The following is a 24,311-nucleotide window of genomic DNA, read 5'->3' as shown; positions in this document are numbered from 1 at the left end:
TTTTTTTCTCATCTCCCTTGTACTAGTTAATATATTATTATACTATGGTCCATTAAGGATTTTCAGCCAATTTTTATTTATTTATACTTTCTCTGTTCTCTAGAACATGGTTCCTTTGTTGGAAAAGTACATATCATACTGAGAATTTTGAATATGTTTTGATGTTCCCAATCTAAAATTATTTCTTCCAAACTCTCTTTTCCAACAGCCCATTCATTTCTATATTTCTCTTTTTGTTTCTGTCAAATTTGTCTAGCTCTAAGAGTGGAGCATGAATGAATTCTATAATTGATGTGTTTCTTTTAAAAATTTAATGATATATTTAGATTCTATATAATTAATTCATATATATTTAATAATTACATTCTGTCATTGTCAATGGTGAGTTTCCTCGTTTATCTTTTTTAACATAGTAAACTCTTATTTTGGCTTTCTATGAGAGGCAATTTCACCTCCTACTTTTTTTTAAGAATCATGACCTGACACACAGCAATTTTTTTCCAATCTTCATTTTTACTTCAATTATATTTTTACTTTCCTTATTTTTCCTTTATGTAAAAAATTGTTGTATTTTATCCATTATGCTTTCTATTTCATTTTAGTATCAAGTTTAGTCAATTAACTTTTGTTTGCTTGATTGTGTTTTTTTGGTGGGGCAATCAGAGTTAAGTAACTCGCCCAGGGTCACACAGCTAATGTGTTAAGTGTCTAAGGCCGGATTTGAACTCAGGACCTCCTGACTCCAGGGCCAGTGCTCTATCCACTGTGCCAACTCCCTGACCCCAATTAACTTTTAAAATTGTAATTGTTTGCATTTTCTTACATTTATACCTTTTGCATTATTTTTCTCTTTCCGTTATTTTTCATTTAAGTCATGAGTTTATCATTGATGTTTTATTTTGCTTATGCTGATTTCATGTTAGTTGTAGGATGATAGTTCTATAGTTGGAAAGGACCTCAAATGTCATCTCATCCATCCCCCTCATTTTACAGTCAGGAAAACTGGTGCCTAAGGAGGATAAATCCAAGTTCATATAAGTAGTAAATGTCAGAGAAAGAATTTGAATCCAGGTCTTATTATGACACAGAGAGTGCTCTTTTTACTATACTGTGTGGCTATTGTTTTCATATCTTTTCTTCTTTCACCCTCTTTTTTAAAAAGTTTTCTTGTTCTGAACATTTCTCTTATAATTGTCTTCCATGTCTCCAAATACTGGTATATCCTACTTCTGATTCAAAGTCTCTCCTTTTGGTCTTAATGCCGGTAATACCCTGGGAGTTCTATATATCACTTTCTTAGTGTGATGTAATACTTGGAAGCATGAAACTTTATGAATGGTGATCTCCTATGGTGCAATAAAACCAAAAGAAGCTTCCTCTGAGATCACTCAAATTCTCCTTACCTTCTGAGAATATGGTTCATTGGCACTCTTCCCTTTTTTTCCTTCTTGAGAAAGACTAGACACAACTATATAGTTCCGCCCTGTCCCCTCATCCCTCTACTCTTACCCTATTTTCCTTTCATACATTCTTATGATGGTTAAGAACCTGAAGCAATTACTATTTACTTTTTGTTCACATACAGGATAGGGGAGAGTATATGACTATATACCCAGTACTTCTTCCCTCCCATTTTCCCCATTCAATTAATATCCCTCTGTGTTAACTTTTACTTACTTTTCTTACACCCACCACATACAAGACTGATTGTTTTATGGGGAACCATGAAATTTAGTTCATGGGATATGCATTCTTAATTCCTTTCTCCTGACTCTTTAATTTATCTTTAACCCATTAGATCCTTTTTTCCCCTTCTAGATGATCACTAGGTTCTTTTTTTTTTTTTTTTTGATGGTGGTTGATAATGTTTTTGTAAAAGTAGTGTTATGTCGCCCTTGAAGCTCATGAGAATTTATGGTTAGTGTAACGATTGGAATGACGCACCTGCTGGATACTTACTGTAGAAGAGTTCTGCCCATGAAGCGAAGGTCTTGAGGGCAAGACCAGGAGTCTTTTCTTTGGCGGGGAGGAAGTGACGCAGACTAGTGGGAGGAGGAAGGAAGAGACTGGCGCTGACTCTGGGGCTTTTTTCCTGAGGACGCTGGCGGAGAAGGGAGCTAGAAATGTGCTCTCCTCTTTAATAGATAGGAATCTAGGCCTTTCTCTCTCTCTTTACCAAATTCTTATTCTCCTTAATAAATGCTTAAAAGTCTAACTCTTGCTAAAGCTTGTAATTGATTGGCGACCACTCATTAGATATTTTAGACAGTTTAGCTAGAATTTTAGCCCTTAACATTAGGTTGAAATTTTCTGTTATTGGAGAGGAAGGAACATCCATATACCCCTGTTTTTTCAGAATATCATGTTTTAATCTCTTCTGATTCCTTATGAATGAGGATTACTATTGGCGTTTAAAATCAGATTCCTACAATGGTAAAAAGCTTTTATCTTGAATTCTCTCTGTCTCTCTGTCTCTCTTTCTCCCCCCTTGGGTTGGCTTTGAAATTTTGGAATTTAAGCACTATAAGACTTAGGGTTTCAAAATTTTTTTCTCATTGAAACATAGATTCTTCTAGCAATCAATATTCATAATTTTATTTTTTAAAACTTTCTAGAAACTTTATATTATTTTTTGCTGCATAATTTAAAATTTTTAAATTTATCATGCTTTTCTTGGGGACTCATATTCATTAAAATATTTCTGTGCCTTCTGCCTTCAAGTTCCATCACTTCCCTTTAGAGAGAATCTTGTGTTTTTGTCTTTTGCTTCTCCTCTGCCAGATTTTCTTCCACATATGTATTTTTGAAATTCTCTTATTCTCTTTTAGCGTGTGTTTTTTTTTTCCATTATGTGTTCTAAGTGTCTACATTGGTGTTTTTTTATCTATTTCTTGTTTCAAACATCTGATTTTTGATAATTCCCATTCTGATATCTTCATTTAAAATGTTTTGTCTCTTTTGAATAATTCTGGCATTTTCTTACTCTTATCCCATGATCTCCACTAAGTTCATGCAATCTGTTTTCTTATTTACATTCCTTTAAATCATAGCACCTATTCATTATCTTCTGTTTCTTTTTTTGTAATGATTGCCCATTTTTTCTACTTTAAGAATCTCCCTGGGGACAGCTAGGTGGTGCAGTGGATAAAGCACCAGCCCTGGATTCAGGAGGACCTGAGTTCAAATCTGGCCTCAAACACTTGACACTTACTAGCTGTGTGATCCTGAGCAAGTCACATAACCCTAATTGCCCCACTCAAAAAAAATAGAAAAAAAAATAAGAATCTCCCTCTTTGTTTATAAACTCATTATCTAGCCAGGGTAATAATATCCAGGCTTTCTCTTTTGATCTTACTTTCCTTCAGCCTACTTATTTTATTCTAAGCTTGTATCAGGTTTCCCTCATCATTGTTGGACCCTATCCTTTCACTACCATAGCTATCTATATCCTACATAGACATTTGAGTTTGTGTGGCCTTACATTGATGGGGTTTGTTGCCTGTGCCATGTTTATTCCACTGAAAGAAGAAAGTGTTAGTAAGTTTGTAGACACTTTTCTCTTAGTTATGGAAGCCCCTTCCCCCTCTTGACAGATCTGCAACTCTGGGTTTACCCCTCCTACAAACACACTTGCATTTGTACATCTTTTTGATAATCTGGTCAGATAGGATTGATGTTTTCTTCCAGTTTGTTTTCCCTGGTTATACTTCATTCTGGAGAATGCAAAGATATCTTAGATGAGCAGAAACTGTAGGTAGTTCAAACTTCCATTGTTAAATCCAAATGCTTTCCCTACCCCTTATATAAAGGTGTTTCTATCTTGTTATTTGCTATGTACTTTTCTTTTTGTTTTGAGGTTTGTGGGGTTTTTTGGAGGGTCAGAGTAGTTATGTTGAAAATTACATGTTGTCACAAGTAGAGAAGCAGTGTGGCATCCATCATGGCTAGAAGGCTAATCTTTGAGTTGCTTGCACTTATGTGCAACTACTACCTTTTATTTATATAGACATTTCCATGGTAATCTTGGGCAAGACACTTATCCTCTTAGTACCCCCAGCAATCCTCCAAGTCTTTAACTTATAGACAAGTTTCTGTTTTATATCAGTGGTGGGAATTTCCACCATGAATTCCATATTGACTTTGATTAATGATTTTCTTTTCAACTAATATTTTTATAGTGAAAAATACCAATTCAAAGTGGTAAGTAACAAAAATGTAATAGATTGCATTTTATAAAAGTGCTATCAGCAAATAGTACTGAAGTTATCATAAGTAGTGGTAGGAGGGGCAGCTCGGTGGCACAGTGGATAATGTACTGGCCCTGAAGTCAGGAAGACCTGAGTTCAAATCAGGTCTCAGACATTTAACACTTACTAGCTGTGTGACCCTGGGCAAGTCACTTAACCCCAATTGCCTCACCAAATAAATAAATAAATGAATGAATGAATGAATAAATAAATTAGTAGATAGATAGATAGATAGATAGATAGATAGATAGATAGATAGATAGATAGATAGATAGATAGATAAGTGGTGGTAGGGGATGACATAGATGATACTGGCTTGATTGTGTCAAGTCCCAGAACATTATAGGGGCTAGTGAGACCTTTGATTGCTCAAAAATTGGTATAAGAACACTAAAGGAAAACTATAATGAATTAGAAGTACCTATTTGTGTAGAATATATGCAGTTAGATGGTCAGTCTGAGTTAGTCCATCAATATCTATGACTTGGACAGGCAATGTAGTGGGACAATGCATGGATCCATAATCAAATAAGAGAAAAATAAGATACTTAAGCATACTTAAGGAACTGCAATTCTCATTCACAGTAGATTCTCATCCTAATTTGTTCTCCAAGAGAAAATATCACCTTTTTATCATCAGGCTTCTCCCAGTGATATGATATAGGTGTGAATTACAGAACAACAAAATCTCTAAATTATCAAAGTTGCATGTGACTCAAAAACCAGTGGAGAGAAAGAATAACATTAACAAAAATCAATGAGAGTGTTTAAAAGCTTGATATGTGCCAAAGGAAAGAGAATGTTCAAATTAATGAGCTCAGCATCCATTAAAGTAGACTGAAATTTTGAATCACCATCTTACATCTTTAAAATACAAAACTCAATGGGGCAATAGATGTCATTCTGTCCAACTACCTCGTTATACAGATGAGGAAACTGGTCCATAGAGTAACTGCCAATGTCCTTTATGCATACATAGTATAGGCATTGATGCTTCAGAAGAGATGATATAACCAAAATTTTGTCCAAAATAAAGTAGTATTATATTACAAAAAATTTAAATTGCATTTTTTAACAGAGTAATACAATTAAATACAAAAGTTGTACTTTTCCTGGATATTGGCTAAGGAGATTAGACTTGAAATAGAACCTGTGGTATGAGGTAGAGTGGGGTGGACTACAGCAGGGATGCTGGATTGTTGCTGTTCTCAGGCCTCTTGGACTTATTTGTTTGTATATTCAATTATTATTAAAATTGTTGGGATGAATAATGCTATCCCTATCACTTTTTTTTTTTTTTAGTGAGGCAATTGGGGTTAAGTGACTTGCCCAGGGTCACACAGCTAGTAAGTGTTAAGTGTCTGAGGCCAGCTTTGAACTCAGGTCCTCCTGACTCCAGGGCCGGTGCTCTATCCACTGCGCCACCTAGCTGCCCCTATCCCTATCACTTTTAAATTCTGATATTATAAAATAGTCTTTGCTATAGCTAGCACATTTGTTTTTATTTCAAACCTAGAAATTTGATTTTCTAGAATATTCTTTAGCATCATTCTATCAGTGGGGTAGTGGTAAGCAGAGACATTCTACAGCTAGATGGCACAGTGAATAGAGAATTGGAATCAGGAAGACATGAGTTTGAATCCTGCCTCAATACTTAATAATTGTGCCACTTAAACTTTTCCAGCCTCATTTTCCTTATCTGTAAAAATGGAATAATAATACTACAGATTAAATATAGCTACTTATTTTTATCACATTAAGATAATGACTAAATGATGCCAAAAGTAATGCTAGATAGAAACTGAAAAGCAATAAAAAACCAGGATTCTGCATATATGCCATGATGATAGCCAACCTAAATATTCTTTAGCATCTGGTTGCAAATTTTACACTAAAAGTACTCCAGAGGAGATGATAATCTGTTTATTATGTATTTCTATAAATTTAAAATCCAGAAGATGTAATTGTGAGCAGAATGCAGTTGGGTCTATTAATAAAAATTTAAAAGCTTTTGAGTGATCTGGTGTAGAATCGACTCAAGAAAAAGAGGTATAAACATTCTCCACAGAATCAAAAATGTATACATAGCATTAAAAGTCCAGCCTTGGGGGCGGCTAGGTGGCGCAGTGGATAAAGCACCGGCCCTGGATTCAGGAGTACCTGAGTTCAAATCCGGCCTCAGACATTTGACACTTACTAGCTGTGTGACCCTGGGCAAGTCACTTAACCCCCACTGCCCTGCAAAAAAAAAAAAAGTCCAGCCTTTAAGGATCATCATGATTTATAACCCATTATAACCTATATAAGTATAGATTTATTAGGAAAACTAGATTCTCCATTGGTTTTTCCCCCCACAAATGTTTGATTCAGATTGCACCTGAGTAGGAGAAATATTTGAAAATCGTTATGTAATTCCTTAGATCTTTCTATTTCTTGTAATTAGATCCATATTTTCAAAGAAGTGGTTAGGGACCTGAAGGAAGCCATAAATTACTTACATATCATCAAATCAGATTGGGAGGATAAGGGGCAGATTAAATACAACAGTATCCACAGCATTTAATACATTGTGTTCACGTGGACCCTCCCTCTACCAGTCCTGCAGTTGCATGCTATGAAGTTTGGACCAAATGTTTCAGTTCTTATCTGATGTGGCTTTTAATTGCTGACTACCTATGGTGACTGTGGGAACTGTACTTCATAGAACCTTAGTTTCCTTACCTGTAAAGTAGGAGTAAATAATACTATAAGTATTTACCTCGACACAGTTGTTGCAACAGCACATTTGGTCAACGTGATAGCACTGCATAAATGAGATTTGTTATTGAGAGTATGATTTTATTTGCATAGCTACAACTTAATACCCATAAATGAGGTACTATTATAGATTTTAATAAAAACATTTATATTCATGTTATGTTAAAATATAAAAACCAATAGTATTTTGCATGTTAAATTTCAACCTAGGTATTTGGAAGTATTGTTTGGGGTGATAAGACTTCACATGAAATATTTAGAGAATAATACAAGGCTGTATATAAAAAGAAACTAAATGTAATAATATGAAAAGTTGTATGGTATAGATTGTTAATTCTGTGACACCAATATAAAGAATTTTGATGTTATTGGGAGATGTTTTTAAGGCATATGTGGACAGTATAATGTGAGAAAACAGTTCTGGTTTAGGAGAGAGTGGATCCCAGCTCAAATTTTAACTCTACTGCTTATTATTTCTGTGACTTGTTGTAAGGCATTTAATTTTTATAGACCTGAATTTTTGCCTATGTATAAGAAACTATTTGGATAAGATGATCTCCAAGACCCTTTTCCACACTAGATCACATGACTCTAACTTGAGAAAAACCTTGAATGACTGATAAAACATGCACCAGTGATCCCACTTCATCCCTTTTTGTATAACAGATTGCCCCTATTATTATCCTCTTTGTCTTCATCTTTCTCTTTGTCTCTATCCCTCTTCTCCATTTTTTTCTCATTTTTACTCTTGGTCTTATTTCCTGGCTCCTCCTCTGCTGTCCATAAATATGATGTCTCCCCTATTCTTTAAAAAAAAAAATCATTTTATATGATCATCCCCACTAGCTATAGCCCTCCTTTTCTTTTCTTTTCTTTTCTTTTTTTTCTTTTCTTTCCTTTTTTTGTGGGGAAATGAGGGTTAAATGACTTGCCCAGGGTCACACAGGCAGTAAGTGTCCAGTGTGTGAAGCCAGATCTGAACTCAGGTCCTCCTGAATCCAGTGCTGGTGCTTTTATCCACTGGGCCACCTAGCTGCCCCCTAGCCCTCGTCTCCTTATCTACATTTTTTTTTAAAAAGCCAACTATACTAAGTGCCTCTACTTCCTCTACCCTCCCCATTTGTATCTAAATTTAAAGCAGTTTCTCTCCTGATCTCATCATTCGACTGAAACTCCTCTTTCTGGAAGTTGCTAATGGCTTTTTAATGGCAAAATCTAATGGGTTTTTTCCCCTCATTCTACATTTTTATTCACCTTTGATAATGTCTTCTCCTAAATACCATTTTCTTTCTTAAGTTCTCATGACAATAATCTCTCCTGTTTCTCCTCCTACCTTTCTATTAGCCCTCATCACCTTACACTTGGACTATTATAATAGCCCTCAGATCAATTTCCCTTTTTTTAAGCCTCTCCCCACTCCAACTCATCCTTCACTCTGATCCCAAAGTGAGTTTCCTGAAGCACCGAAATGATGCCATGCCCCTACTCTATATACTTCAGTAGCTTCCTAATACTTATAGATCAAATATAAAATCCTCTCTTTGGCATATAGAGCTCCTCACAATCTGCCCCATTCCTACCTTTCCATTATTTTGCTCTGTTCTCCTCAGTGCACTCTATGAGCCAGTGATGTTGACCTCCTTACAATCTTTTTTGGAGGTGGTGGTAGGGCAGGGCAGTGAGGGTTAAGCGACTTGGCCCCATGTCACACAGCGTAGTAAGTGTCATGGTTCTGAGGCTGGATTTGAACCCAGGTCCTTCTGAATCCAGGGCTGGTGCTTTTATCCATTGCCCAACTAGCTGCCCCCTCCTTACAATCTTTTACATACAACATTCCATCTCTTGATTGTCTTTTTTTTTTTTACCAGCTATTCCCCTATACTAAAATTCTCTCTCCTCAATTCCACCTTGTTTTCCCTGTGCTTCTTTCAAGACTAAACCAAATCCTGTCTTTTGTATGGCTTTTCTCCCTTCCCCCAACTACTAATAATTTTCCCTAAGATTCCTCATTATTGTACACAGTATATATTTGATAGATGCATGGTTTTTGGCATTTTGCCTCCCCATTAGAATGTGAGCTTCATGAGAGCAGGGAATATGGTTTCACTTTGTTTGTAGCTCTCTTGAAGTCACATATAAAATACTTAGTAAATTCTCATTGACAATTTTTTTTCATCGATTGGGATATGAAGAAAAGATTTCAGGTTGGAATGTAAAGGCTAACTGAACAGAGATTTTTTAAAAGTACTGAATGAGTTGAGTCAGGTATTTCAGAAGAGTCTCCGCTATTGGGTAAACCATCATTTCTCTAAATTTCTTTCCAAATCCAAAATTCTATTTGGTATTGGTAAATGTTTTTGTTTTTTCCTCATCAACCTTCCATTTTCTAACCCATTTCTTTCTCTCCTACACTTCATTGATAGACTTTTAGAGAGAAGAGTTAACACCCACGGTCACTTCCTCAACCCCCTATAAACCTGGCTTCTGTCCCCAGCTGTTTTGCTGGAACTGTTTTCATCTATGATCAACAACCTCTTAATTGGCAGCTTCATTAAGCTCAATCACTCCTTCTTTGTTGTGCAAGATATGCTTTTCTCCTGGTTTTCTTCCTAGTTTATTGACCCTACTGATTCTTTTTTTCTCCTCCAGTCTCTTTAACTGTGGGCCTCGTCAAGACTCTGCATCTTCTCTTCTTCAATACATCTTGCCCCTTATGATTCTCATCCATTTCAGTCCTCAATTAATACCTTTGTGTAAATGACTAAAAAAATCCTGCATCTCCAGTTTTTAGCTTCACTTCTTCATTTTTTAGATATCTTATACGTAGTGTCTAACTGGATAACTCAAAATCACTCTAGTCTCCTCCTGTCCCCCCCCACCCCCCCCCAAAAAAACTTATTCTTTCTAATGTCTTTATTTCGTTGAACTCCTAAAGAACCAAGTTGAAAATCTATTTTGCTCAGTTTCTTCAAAGCCCATCAGAAGATTGATAGATAGATAGATATAGATATGTGGTATATGTATACATATATAGAATATATGTATATGTATAGATGTATTTGTGGTGTGGTGTGTGTGTGTGTATTATGAAATTTATTTTGATTTGGGGACCCTGCCTTTGGGCTGAGATTAAAAAGCCTTAGGGCCCTCAGGTTGTTTTTTTTTCTGTGTGAGAGGAGCTAGGGCCCCTCCACCTCGCTTCAGCTTCAGGGGTCCACTGAGCCGGCTAAACTGTGCAGAGGAAAAACCCCAGGCCATGGCGCTGCCGTCGGCACAGGGGGGAGACGCAGGAAAACTCTCAGAGACACTGGGGTTTGCTTCACCCACCCCCAGCTCAGCCCCGGGAGCACGGGCTCAGCAGGGCCCTGGGGGTGGCCAGCCCCAGATTTCACCCTGAGAGAGAGAGAGTTGCATAAAAAGGGATACTAGAGGCCTGAGGGAGGCAGACTTTATGGAAATTTCGAGGAGGCCAGAAGATTAAGAGAACAGGCATACGATACAGGAGGTTGGAGAAGACAGTAAGGGCACAAGGAGGTTGGAGAAAGCAAGGAAAGGGCTACAATACAGAGCGCTAGAGACGCCAGGCGGTTGGCAACGGAGGTTAGGATGCTAAGGGGCTTTTCAGGGGGGCTGACAAAGTGAAAGGGGCTTGGAGTTAGAAGCAAGGAGCTGAGGCCTGTGAGCGTTAAAGAAAAGCTGGAGTGAAGGAGAAATAGAGTGAAAGTTGGAAAGGACTGGAGACAACCTGCCCAAACAGCATACCCTAAGGCAAGAGCAGCAAAGGCCCTTATTATATTAAAAGCACATGGGTTGGGCAGCTAGGTGGGCAGTGGATAGACCACCGGCCCTGGATTCAGGAGGACCTGACTTAAAATCTGACCTCAGACACTTATCACTTACTAGCTGTGTGACCCTGGGCAAGTCACTTAACCCCAATTGCCTCACCAAAAAAAAAAAAAAAGCACACAGGTTGTATAATTTACATTTCTTAACTTTCACCATTTACATTGATTTTTATAAATAAATTCTGCTTTGATTATTTAATTAAGAGCGTCTTAATCTTTTTGCTTATCAATTTGGGAGCAGAGTGGAGAAATTTTTTAATAGGCCCTAACAGATTGCTTTGGAAACTAATAGTAGTCAGATAGCAGCCACTCAAAAGTCCCCACATTAGTCCCAGTCAGATTAGTCCTCCAATAAGATTAGGCCCCAGTCAGATTAGGCCCTGTAGTAAAGATTAAAATATTTCCACAGTATGTGTATGATATTGTGAAGGGTAAATTGAAAGAACTATGCATATGCATGTGTCTTTATACATACATATGTATATATGTATATACACATACATAATTCCTTTTACCAATTTCCATTGTTACTATTCTAACTCATTTTCTCATAATTTATGCTATACTAAAGTAAGAGCTTAAATTACAATTACAAGAACAAGTTACTTAATCTCTCTGGACCCTAATTTTCTCCTTATAATAATAAGAGGTTAGACTAGATGATCTCAAAGGTCCCTATATCTCTAAATCTATCATCCTATAAGCCCTAAATCTTTGCCTTGTCCAATACACTCTAACCACCAACACCTATGTAAGCTTGACTAATTCACAAGCTTATGTTATTTAATAAACAATTTCAGAAATTCTCTACTATATTTGTTTCTAAGTTTACAATCTCTCTAAATTTAGATTCTGCACTAATTATTTGCCAAAGAGCCAATAGGAACTACATTTAATAGAAGAAATTAAGTACAATTGCCTTTGTTTATTACTCCCCTGCTACATAATTTACTTATCTGACACCATGAACATTAACCCATATAATGACATAAGAAATGAATTATTGGAGACAATATTAATAATTTTATACTCATAGCCTGCTCAAGGTACAGAAGTAGACTGCTCAAAATCAATAAATTGGACCCAGTCCTAAGGTTTAACATTATCTAATATCTTCTGTTACTTGGGAAATTAATACTACAGCAAAAAGGAATAAAGGGACCTAAGAGATATTCATATTCAAATGTATCCACCACTGATTTTAATGTTTTAATAGTAACAATGAAAATAAGAAGAACGAGTTGCTTTATATTGGGCCAAAAAATTTGAGTCTGAAAATTAGTATTTTAGACTGGAGTATTGAGATATTTACCCTAAGAAACACACTAGATATGTAGGGTTCACAGCATTGCTTCTGTTTATTTTCTTATTTTTTTCTTTACCACCATGGTATAAGTTCTGCTTATTTGTGTATTTTTAGTTTATTAACATTTCTCTAGAGAAAAAAAAGAAACATTGAGCTTTCAGTTCAGTTAAATATTATAATTTGTATTATGCTTTTTAATTAAACTCTTATGTGGAATGCTTGATAAGAAGTGGCTTTAGCTATGATGATTTTCTTTGCTAGTGCTCTGATATTTAATGGCCTCTTTTTATAACAGCTCAGAACAGGAACTGTGGATGATGTTAAATCATTGGTAGTTTTTGTGAATGCGATTACATATTTTCAGAAGTCAAAGTTGAAAGAAGTGGTAATATTCCATTTGACTTCATTACACTTGAACTTTGAGCCTAAAGGAATAAAATATGATTAATCAGAACTCTATATAAGATAGAAAGGCAGTTGATTCTGCATTATATTTTTAGAATATTATTGATTTCCCCCTTTTCTTACTAAAGAAGATAAAATTTGTACTGATTTTAAAAGGTTGCATGAAAGTATTAAAAGCATAATCGAGCAATACAGCTGAATAGACTTGGGTCCTATGCAGGTGTCATATACCTATCTAAAGTATTCTCTTATAAATTATTTTGGTGTTAAAAATATAGAGAATTTGGATATGTCATTAAAATAAGGGTGTATGGTAAGCATCTTAATTGGGCCTATCATTATGATTTTTTTATATTGTTTATTATTCATATATGGTTAATTAAATATGATTTATTCTTTTGTCATCTTTTTCTCAAGCGGATTTATTGGCTTTTTTACCCTTTTTAAGAAAGACTTAAAATGGCACATTTTAAAGGTCCTTAAAGAAAATCTGGCTGCAAGTGATTTGTGGTTCTTTGAAAAAGAACCATATAACAAGTCAATACATCCTTCTCTCTTGCCTCAGTCTCTACTTTTCCCCATCCTGGTGAAAGAGGGAGTGCCCTAGAAAAGCAACTCTATTTTTCATTAATTGACATCATTTAAATCACAGAATCACAAAGTTAAAATGAATCTCAAAGGCCATCTAGAATAATTGCTATATTTTGGCCTTTTTCAAATATTGTTGTGGGGCAGCTAGATGGCGCAGTGGATGGAGCACCGGCACCTAGATCAGGAGTACCTGAGTTCAAATCCGGCCTCACACACTTAACACTTACTAGCTGTGTAACCCTGGGCAAGTCACTTAATCCCAATTGCCTCACTAAATATATAGTTGCTAAATACTTTTAAACCATTGCTGTGTTTTGTAGTGTGGCAATACAAGTTGTGAAGAAAGATGTTGAGATGTACATATTTCAAAACTATAGAAATGCATGGGATTAGCTCTTGGTAGTTGCCTGGTTTAACTGATGAAATTAAGTGATAATCCTGGCCCTTTCATCATGAAGGTTCCACCCAGATACTTTATCCAATTAAAATATTATAGATTCATTTTTAGCATGAAAGGCTCTGGGAATTGGACATAGGAATAAAATTAAGGTGAGTGGGAATTGATAGAACCCTGCCAAAAGAAAATAACATAGGAGAATATAATCTCAGTAAATTCCTCTATTAACATTGAGTTTCAGATGAGAATTCAGATTTCATTTAATCAGACCCAATAGGGGATGTAAACATCTGGGGAGGAGATAATGGATACATAAATTTTGATGGGAAGAGGCCTGAAGCATTTCAAATATACGAATATATCAAGAATAAATCCTTTGGGGCCAGTAGGTGGAACAGTGGATAAAGCACCGGCCCTGGACTCAGGAGGACTTGAGTTCAAATTCTGGCCTCTCAGACACTTGAACCTTACTAGCTGTGTGACCCTGGGCAAGTCATTTAACCCTCATTGCCCACCCCCACCCCCCAACAAGGATATAATCCTGGTAAATTCATTTTCTAACACTTGAGTTTTAGATGAAATTCAGAATTCATGTTAATGCTGCTCAGGGGATTTGGCCTCTAGAAATCAGCATAAGTGCTATAGACAGAACGAAAAAAGAAGAAATAACACAAAGAGTAGATGGGAGTAGCATGGATGACTGACTTCAGCTACTTCATTTGTTGCCTGACTTCTAGGAGACATTCTGTGATTGTCAGCAAATCATTTTGTTTTGTATTACTTTCTGTGAAATTTGGGGTAGATGGTAAATCACAGTGTAAGACTCAGTCTCATTCAACTGCAGCTGTGTTGTTGATGTGATTGTTATTTTTCATGTTCTGAAAAAAGTTTTATAGATGTTTTAAGAAAAAAATAAACCAAAAATAACCATTTTCAAATGATATTATACCACAGAGTAAAGCCAACCAATGTAGTGGCTAACAGTGTATGTGACATTCTGACCCCTAAATGTCCATCAATTTATCCCCAAATAGAATTGTGTTTGATCACGTAACCTCTGAAAAAATATCACTCCTCACATTTAGAAGTGCTTAAACATTGTTTTCATTTACAATGCTATAGTCATTGTGTACATTGTTCTGGTTTTCATTGCTTCATTGCTTTCATTGCTTCTCAATCTATACAAGTCTTCTCAAATTTCTGAGTTATTCATAGTTGTCATTTTCTATTGTGCAATAATATTCCATTAAATTCATTTATCAAAATTTGTTGACATTTTCCAGTAGAGGAGTACTTAATTGGTTTCTTCTTGTTTTTGTTACCACACAAAAAAAATGGTTCTATGAATATTTTGGTATGTAGAAGATCTTTATTTTTTTTTCTCTTTGCTTTATCTGAAATACATACCCAGTAATAGGATTGCTGAGTAAAATGGGATAAAGTGTATTGACTTTCTTTGTATAATTCCAAATTGTTTCCCAGAATGAGTGGACTAGTTCACACTTCTACCAACAGTGTATTAATATTAATTGATCATGCTGCCTTCCACCACTGATGATTTCTCCCTATTGATATTTTTGTTCAATTTGGAAGATATGAGTTAAAACCTTGGATTTGTTTTAACTTTCATTTCTTTTATTTTTAGTGAGGTTTATCAAACACATCATTTGCTTCCAGGTTTTACTTGTCTATCCTGTTCCTAATTAACATTCAACCAGTATCAAAAACCTTGGGTAACAATTGCTCAGTAATATAATTTGGAGAGACTATGAGGCATACATAGTGGGTGAAGTTGCAGCCTTGGTGTCAGAAAAACCTAGTCTGCAGTCCTTCCTCTGACATATCAGTTGTGTCATCATAAGAAATTCACTTCTCAGCACCCTGGGAAAATCTCTGAGATTGTAAATTTTTGCATCTAATGTATATTTATGTATACATATGTGTATATATGTATTGATATATATATGTATACATATGTATATATATTTATAAGACTGGTATTTATAAGACATTGTATTGTATATAGATATGTGTATATTTGTCCTCCAGAATTATGATGTTACATGGTATCCTTCAGTATAGAACCTTCCTCAACTAACAGACTGACAGCTCAACACAGTAATATATGTATGTGGAAAGGTATATTTTAAAATCTGTTAATAATAGACTCCATGCCTGTTTTTTATTTGTTCCCATGATCCTGATCATTTGTTGCTCTAGATGAATTCTGTTATGGTTTTATAAATGAATCCTTATGGTTTTATTTACATATTACTCTATGTGTATATTAATTTTGGTAGTATTTTATTAATCTCTATTAAGAATATAATTCGTTTTTTCTCTAAAAGAGTACTATATAGTTGTATTTATATAACTCCTAAGTATGTCATCAGAGATTGAAACCAATAACAGATATAAATGTTAAAAAACAGAAAAAATAGTGTTATTTTTTTTAATTATCAAGGATTTTTCCCCTTATCACAATGCAATGCAATTCAATTTAACCTTTATGAAATATCTATTCCATATCTTAGACTCTTCTATGATATCTGGAGAAGTCAAAAGATTAAGAAAATACAATCCTTTGCTTTTGACAAAGTTGTAATCTGATCTGTTGGAATTTTTTAAAAAAGACAGACGTAAAATAATTAGAAAAACAATGAAACTTGTGTGATAAAAATTAGGAGTTAATATTCTAACTGAAGAAGCTGTCTCTTGCTCAATATTTTTTGTAAATCTTATGAATATTAATTTTATTAATATCTACATGTATATTCTATTTTGATGTTAGGAAAGAGATGCTCTTATATATCATCCAAGTTAGTAACAGCTTGTTTACAAAATATTTATTTATTCATTTATTAAAATTATTTATTTATTCGTACATTCCATCCAAGTTAGCAATCACTTATTTAGTAAATGTTTATTTATTTATTCATTTATTAAAATTGTTTCACCTGATCCTTGCATGTCCTTTTCTTAATTACTATGAGCAGAGAATATACAAATATGCTTGATATTCATATTCACTGTGTTTAGTAAGTATAAGAAAAATATATTTTATGTAGCAGGAATTATATTTTAATATTTATTGAATATGAAAGTATTGCTAGACAGTAATCCTTAAAAAAGACCTTTTATTGTTTTTTTGTCTTTTTCAATATTAGATTCAATTTTCTATAAAATGGAAGCTTATTTATACTTCCTTTCTGTCAGTGTATCATTAGGGTCTCCTTATTCTATAGAGTTGATATTTATATATTATATCAAGATATGAATATATGTTTGTTGTTTTTTGTTTGTTTTTTTATTTGTGGCTATGAGGCAACCATTGTACTGATTTCCACCGGAGATTTTCAGTGAATATATCCTAATCTTATAATGTTAAAAATTCAATTAAATTAGATTACTCAGTGGCATATATAGTCCACTTAACTTTGTTAAATTCATTTTTATTATCAAATTATCTTTCCAAGATCTAGTTACCCATTTAGTTCAGGTTAATTTTTAAAACACAAAACTAAGGGCACCTTTGAACTAGAGTATAGTATGATTAATGATGAATCACACGTATTTATCTTATGTAGCTTTTCTTCACAATGTATTTCTTTCAAGGACATGTTCCATAAATAAAACACTTTGAGTGGCTCCAAATGATTTTGTTTTCAACTCCACTATAGATTTTGTGTAAAGTTGGATGACTCAGAAACAGTCATCTTGGCCACCCCTCCCCCTTCAGCAAAGAATTCTTTCTTCTAAATTACAAAGAAAATGAAACCAGCTATTGTGAATTCTTCCATTTCCTCAAGTCCATTACACAAAACCTATGTACTGAATTTTTCTTGCTATTCAAATTAATACTATCTTCTAGGACTGTTTCCTGAATCACATTTTTTTTTCCTTTTTCCTTTTTTTTGTGGGGCAATGAGGGTTAAGTGACTTGCCCAGGGTCACACAGCTAGTAAGTGTCAAGTGTCTGAGACTGTATTTGAACTCCTGAATCCAAGGCTAGTGCTTTATCCCCTGTGCCAACTAGCTGCCCCCCTGTATCACATATTTTTTAAAAGTTGTCTTGTTATCCAATCACATAAAAATGTATTACTATAAAGCAGCATAAATAATGGTAGTTTCAATTTATACTGTTTTGTATATATACATATTTACATAGGATCTTATTTAATTATCCTAGTTAAGTATAATGCCCATTTTATATATGAGACAATTCAGAATCAGGTAGCTGCGTCTTAACTGACACTGATGATAATTCCCCCACTAGGTAGGTTATTGTAAAATTTGGTAAACAGTTATTTGTTATATCTTACTTTAGAATGTGAACTTCTTGAGGATTTTTGTTGTTCAATGTCTTTCAGTCATGTCTGATTCGTTGTGACTCCATTTGGGGTCTTCTGAGTAAAGATACTGAAGTGGTTCACCATTTCTTTCTCTAAGTCATTTCACAGATGAGGAAACTGAGGCAAACAGGGTGGTGACTAGCCCAGGCTCACATAGCTAGTAAGTGTCTGAGGCCAGATTTGAACTCAAAAAGGTATCTTCTCATCTCTAGGCTCAGCACTCTATCCACTTTGCCACCTAGCCATTGTTCTTGAGGGTGGGGATCATGTTTTTGGCTTAAAAAAAATCCCTTGTGCTTATCACAGTGCATAGCACATAGTAAGTATTTAATAATGTTTGATAACAGACTGATTAGTGGAATTTCTATAGACTAAATACCATAGGATATAACTTGGACAATAAAAAGGCTTGGCAAGTTTTTGTTGTGGTTCTGTAGTATGCTTAGACTGGTAGAAGGAAGAGTTTGGTGAAATCTATTGAAGCGTCTGAATGTTTTTAAATGCATAACATAAGGTATAGGATTACATGAGGAGAGAGGGGAAGCAGGGTTGGAACATGTCCCAGAAGTAACACATAAAAAGAGTAGGCCTTTAATCATTATCCTAGTTTTCTTTATCATTCCTCTTATAATTTTACTAATGGTACTGAATAATATTCTTCCATTTTGACAAAAGGTTATATATGTACCTTGAATTATATTTGATAAGAGATTTTGGAAAATTAGTCACTTTCATATTTGGGAAGAAATTCTTGCTGAGAAAAAAAATAAGGAGAAATGTGAAGCTGTTTCATTATCCATCAAATATCTTCCTAGAGAAACGTGATAATACAATTTCTAGATTATAATAGCATAAATCATAAATATGTTGCACTCAAAATCACACATTCATGAATATACCTTCTTTTGCTGACCAAAAACACATGCTTTATTTTATGTATTCACTGTCTTGTACTTTTCTTTGGAGGGAAATTGTCACTGGGTTTTGTAATATTTTCTCATTTTATATGTAAAATAGCTTGGTACTACCAAAACAAATATAAAGCCTATTTGAGGATAAAGTTTTCTTGTTGTAAATTTTAGTAAAATAATGAGTTTTACCATGAACATTTTGTTTTGATGGAGGTGGTTGTGTGGGCTTTTCTCTCTTGTGAGAAAAAATAATTATTTGCAATGAATAATATGCTTTCTAACACATAGCTGGCTGTTACTAATACCCAGAATTCTCTCTCCTCATCTCTGCCTCCTGACTTCACTGGCTTATTTCAAGTTTTAGCTAATATTTCTCTTCTTCGGGGCAGCTAGGTGGTGCAGTGGATAGAGCACTGGCCCTGGAGTCAGGAATACCTGAGTTCAGATCTGGTCTCAGACACTTAACACTTACTGGCTGTGTGACCCTGGGCAAGTCACTTGACCCCGGTTGCCTCACTAAAAAAATAAATAAATAAAATAAAAATATTTCTTCTTCTTCAATATTCCATTCCCAGTCCTTATTGTTAATACTATTCCTCTGAGATTGGCAATTTATAAGATAGATGACAGATAGATACATAGATGATAGATAGAGATATAGAACATAATTGTGTATATGTTATGTACTTTTCCTTTCTTTCTTGCTCCAATCCAGTGTCTGCCACATAGTAGGCAGTTAATCAGTATTTGTTGAGTTGAGTTGATTAAACCCCTAATGTTTAAGGGTCCAATTCTGCCTTTTTTAGTTAATTGGGAGTGCTTAGTGGGTAGAAGAGATGATATGGGATTTCATATGGAATTTTCTGAAGTTTCTTCAGATCAAATAATACAATAATGCATTTTCATCCTTTTGAGTCCCTTAGAATAAAATTTTGACAGTTCTATAACATATTATCTCGTTAACAGTATAACCTGGAATAATGAATAAATATAGGAGCATCTCTATAACAGTACTGAATTATTAGCTGTAACTGATCTGAAACCGCACTGTTTCATCACAGAAACAGTTCAGTGGTATGTGGATAGAGCACTAAATCTGAAGTCAGGAAGACCAAAATTCAAATCCTGCCTCATACTCTTAATGGGCAAATTCTAAATGTAATCCTAGGCAAATCACTTAACCTATCTGTGCCTTAGTTTCTTCATCTGTAAAATAGGAATAATAATAATAAAGATAATAATTCACAGGGTTGTTGTAATAGTCAAACAAAATAACATCTATAAAGCACCTTGCAAACTCTAAAAAGGTACGTAAGTACTAGATAATACAACTTTACTACTACTACTACTACTACTACTACTACTACTACTACTACTACTACTACAACAACATCTATGGAGCTGGCTAAATATATATATCAAAATCCATCAAGAAACCCCCTAATGGCATTATGAAGAGTCGAATACAACTGAAAAAAGTTTTATGACCCATCAAATAAAAATTTTTATGCATTTTAAACATAATAAAAACTACTGAACTTTATTCTACTTTTTGTGTAAGGCAAAGGCCTTGTGGGAGGAGGAGAAAGGGAACACCTTGTAACATTCCTAGGAAATTTGGGGGGGGAAATTTCATTCTCTCTAAGAATGGAGGGGTGTCAGGGGGATGTAGTCAGGAAGTTGTATATTCTTATATAGAAATGTAGCTGCTGCTATCACACCCTTTGAAGGAACATTTGCCAATCTAGCCATAAGACACAGATTAATGCAGTAGCACAAGTACTTGATTTGAATTTAGGAAGACCTTGGTTTGAATTCTGCTTCAGAAACATATTAGCTATACAGTCCTAGGCAAGGCATTTGCCCCCAGTACTCACTTTCTTCATTTGTAAAATGAGTAGGTAAAATGTAAAATGCAAAATGTATTTAGTGACTTCCATGATTCCTTCCAGTTCTTTATTGATGATCCTTTAATGAGAAGGGTAAGTGGGCATAAATATTTTGCAGATGATTTCCCATCACCACACCTATGTGATAGGTTATACTCTCTTGTCCCAGAAGGGTTTAGGATGAGGTTACAATCCTGCATGATAAAGCAGCCAGGGCACCAAGGAATACTTATATAGTACTTCCTCATCTCTGTGCCCCAGGGAAGAATGGTGTTGGTTGTACTTTGTTGAACCAAAAAAAAAAAAGTCTAATCAGTATTTTATAGTGTTTTCTTCATGTCTGCTTGAATACAATGCATGTTTGTTGCTATCTGACAGACTTGGGTCTCCACAAGAAAGTACAAAAGTTTGTATGTCCAGCCAGATATCCTTATGTGGTCAGGTAAGTTGATGAGACCAGATCTAATGGTTTTCTTGTGCTGTGAGATGGCTTTGATAAACATTATTCCAGAAACCACTGAGTTGATTTTCTCTTGAAGTGTGTGCTGAGTTTCTTACATTTAAGAAAAGAAATATCCCTTAAGGAATATATGCTACAAGTATGGAACTTGTCTAAACCTGTTCCCTTACTTGTTTTTCCTAGGAATGCAAGTGTTAGAATGGAATGGAATTCCCCTGACTTCCAAGACCTATGAAGAAGTCCAGAGTATCATTAATCAACAAAGTGGGGAAGCAGAAATATGTGTAAGACTGTGAGTTTTTCCCCATCTTTCTGTTTCCATTTTTTTTGGCTTTTCATGTCTTATTTTTCTTTAAAGTTGTTAAGGTGGAACCTTTTTGCCAGTTTGTAGGATTTATCTGTATTTACATGTAATTAGAAAATAAAACTTTAGTAGTTTCTTGTGTCTGTTGTAAAACAAAAGCTCTTTAGCATAGAGAGAATACACTCAATTTTATTTTCAATAAAATGTCAGCAGTTCTTCCCTTTCATGCCTTCTATTCAACATTTCATCACAATGAAAACTGTTAACTCACTTATAATCCATGAGAAATGTACAGCTAGGTTCTGATTAGTGCAAATAATGAATCTCATGAGATTGTCACAGGATTCAAATCCACACTGCACAGTTCTATTTGGGAGAGAACAAGTGGCCATATTTTATATAATTATAACTTCAAACAGTGTGAATTTGAATATATGTCATCACTACAAGGGATTCATTATTTACATTAATTCTGATCACCTAGCAATATTTGCAGCATTTCAGTATGGGCTTGAATTTGTTACATTAAAGATTTCACCTTAAAGAATCATTTTATCAGCTACTTGACTTTTTTTTTAACAGCACTGCAAATATGTATTAACTACAAAAAGGGGTTATGCTTGGGAGTTGCTTTATATATCATTGATCACTCTCCATTTATTGACTTAAATAAAATACTGTGGTTAGAAGGAGGAAGGGCTTTTTGTCTCAGGCTTCTTTTGCTTTTTTCAGGGATATCAATATGCTCTCGGATTCTGAGAATCCCCAGCACTTGGAACTACATGAGCCACCAAAGGCTGGTAGGTGAATGTGATGTATTTTCAACTGCCTAGAAACCAAATCCCTTAAAGATAAAAAGGTGAAATAACTTTAGTTTCATAGGAATACAGAATGGACCCATGATTTCATGGGATTTCTTAAATGAGGACAGTCACTCTACCAATGTAGGTAAGCATCTTCCCTGAAATTTATAATCTTAGGGAGTTTTCTGGAGAAGTGACCCAGGGTCACTCAGCCAGTAATTGTGTCAGAAATAGGGCTTGAACTTGATCTTTGATGGTCCAAGGCCATTTTTTCTATCCATTATGCCATTCAACATCTCTTTATATTCATAATAAAATGCATATCTTTACTTACTGTAAGAAATTATGAGAACCAATTATATCCAGATAGCTCCTGACAGCAGTGCTCACACTTTAATTTTATCTTTTTTTTTCTTTCCCAACAACTCTAAGAGAGGCAAGTGTAGGAATTATTCTCATTTGTCCAAATAGTGTTATACCTGGCATGATAGAGATGCTTAAGAAGTGCTAATTGAGGTAATGAATGAATGATTAACGAACTTAGATTTCATGAGACTCAGTGACTTGTCCAAGTGTGTGTGCCTAGTTAATCAGTGGCAGAACTCAAGCCTAAGGTCTTCCAGGATTTTCTCTGCTCTATTTGGATGCTTAGGTTTATAATGAATAGTGGGGCAGCTAGGTGGCACAGTGGATAGAGCACTAGCTCTGGATTCGGGAGGATCTGAGTTCAAATGCGGCCTCAGACACTTAACACTTACTAACTGTGTGACCCTGAGAAAGTCACTTAATCCCAATTGCCCCTCAAAAATAAATAAATAAATAAATAAACAGACAAACAAACAAATAAATAAAATGAATAGCAATTTCTATTTATGTAAAAATGATAATTTTCCTTAGATATCAAAGAAATCTGCCCCTTAATAGGTGAAGACTTTGTGTTAAGGTTTATTCTGAGATATAAAGGATGCTTAGATGGTATTGAAAACAGACAAAAAACAACAAACCCAAACCTCAGAACACATAAAGTGTGATTCCAGGGGCCAAAAAGAATTATCCCCATTGATTCCACATAGTATATTTTACTTCTTTCTTGAAATAAAACCATGTGTGTTCATTCTGGAAATGTAAGTAAATAAGCTAGGCAAGAACTCTGATTTTAAGTCTCTTCTTTACCTTTAACTTATTTTGAATCCCATAAAATTATGAATTCTCAAGAGGCACATGAAGGGGCAAAGGAGAATGAGAGTAAATTATATGAGAGATGTCATTGACTGGTTAACCCACAAGGATTTATTAAGTAAGTGCCTATCATGTGCCAGACCTTTTCATAGGCATACTGTAACATATAAAAAGTTTGAGACATAATTTCTGGGTAATTAATCATTTTATTAATCATGCTAGTAATAATTAATAAAAGGGGTCAGTGACACTCTTGAATACTAAAGACCCCTCATAGAACCCCCTCAATACTTATATTCCCTCAGAAGAGTGAGTGTTCCTGAGGGTGACAGTCAACTCCGATTGAATAACAAGTAATGAGAAAATGACTATTATTCTAATAATGAATGTCTGGGGGACATGACTGATAACTCAGTCTTGGTCAGAGAGACTTATCTGTGCCCATATCACCCCATCTAGGGTAATCTAGACAAAAGGAAGAATCCACTTTTCCCCAGACCTGTATTAGTAACACATAATGGACTAGAATCCATGAATTCACCTGAACTAAAGTTTCTTTACCTTTTGAATAGATCTTAGTTTTCCCTCTCATTATCAGCCTGTCTAAATAACCTATAGAGAGAGATTTCTGAATGAGGAAGTAGAAATGAAGAAAAGCCTTAGTCCCAATTCAGTAATCAGTTCTTAGTACAAGAGAGAAAATAATCATCTCTCTCAATACAAGACAAAAATAAAAGCAAACTTCCTGACCCCACAGGCAACTTACACTATCCATAATGTATTATTCATTTCATTGTAATCAACTAAACCTTGACATTTTATCTTTGATACCCAAAGTTGTAATAGTGATGGAGTAAATGATGGG

General features: G+C 34.8%; 1 protein-coding gene across 1 annotated transcript in view; it reads left to right on the top strand.

The window, feature by feature from the left end:
• Window positions 1–24,311, top strand: part of PCLO (piccolo presynaptic cytomatrix protein) — a 591,416-nt gene that overhangs the window by 420,732 nt on the left and 146,373 nt on the right. Inside the window, 2 exon segments of the mRNA XM_043967589.1 lie at window positions 21,344–21,452; window positions 22,197–22,264. Coding sequence (XP_043823524.1) covers window positions 21,344–21,452; window positions 22,197–22,264 — 177 coding nt within the window.

The sequence above is a fragment of the Dromiciops gliroides genome, chromosome 5, assembly GCF_019393635.1.
Source record: "Dromiciops gliroides isolate mDroGli1 chromosome 5, mDroGli1.pri, whole genome shotgun sequence".
NCBI lineage: Eukaryota > Metazoa > Chordata > Mammalia > Microbiotheria > Microbiotheriidae > Dromiciops > Dromiciops gliroides.
The sequence above is the reverse complement of the archived record's forward strand: the minus strand, read 5'-3'. Positions and strand labels throughout refer to the sequence as shown.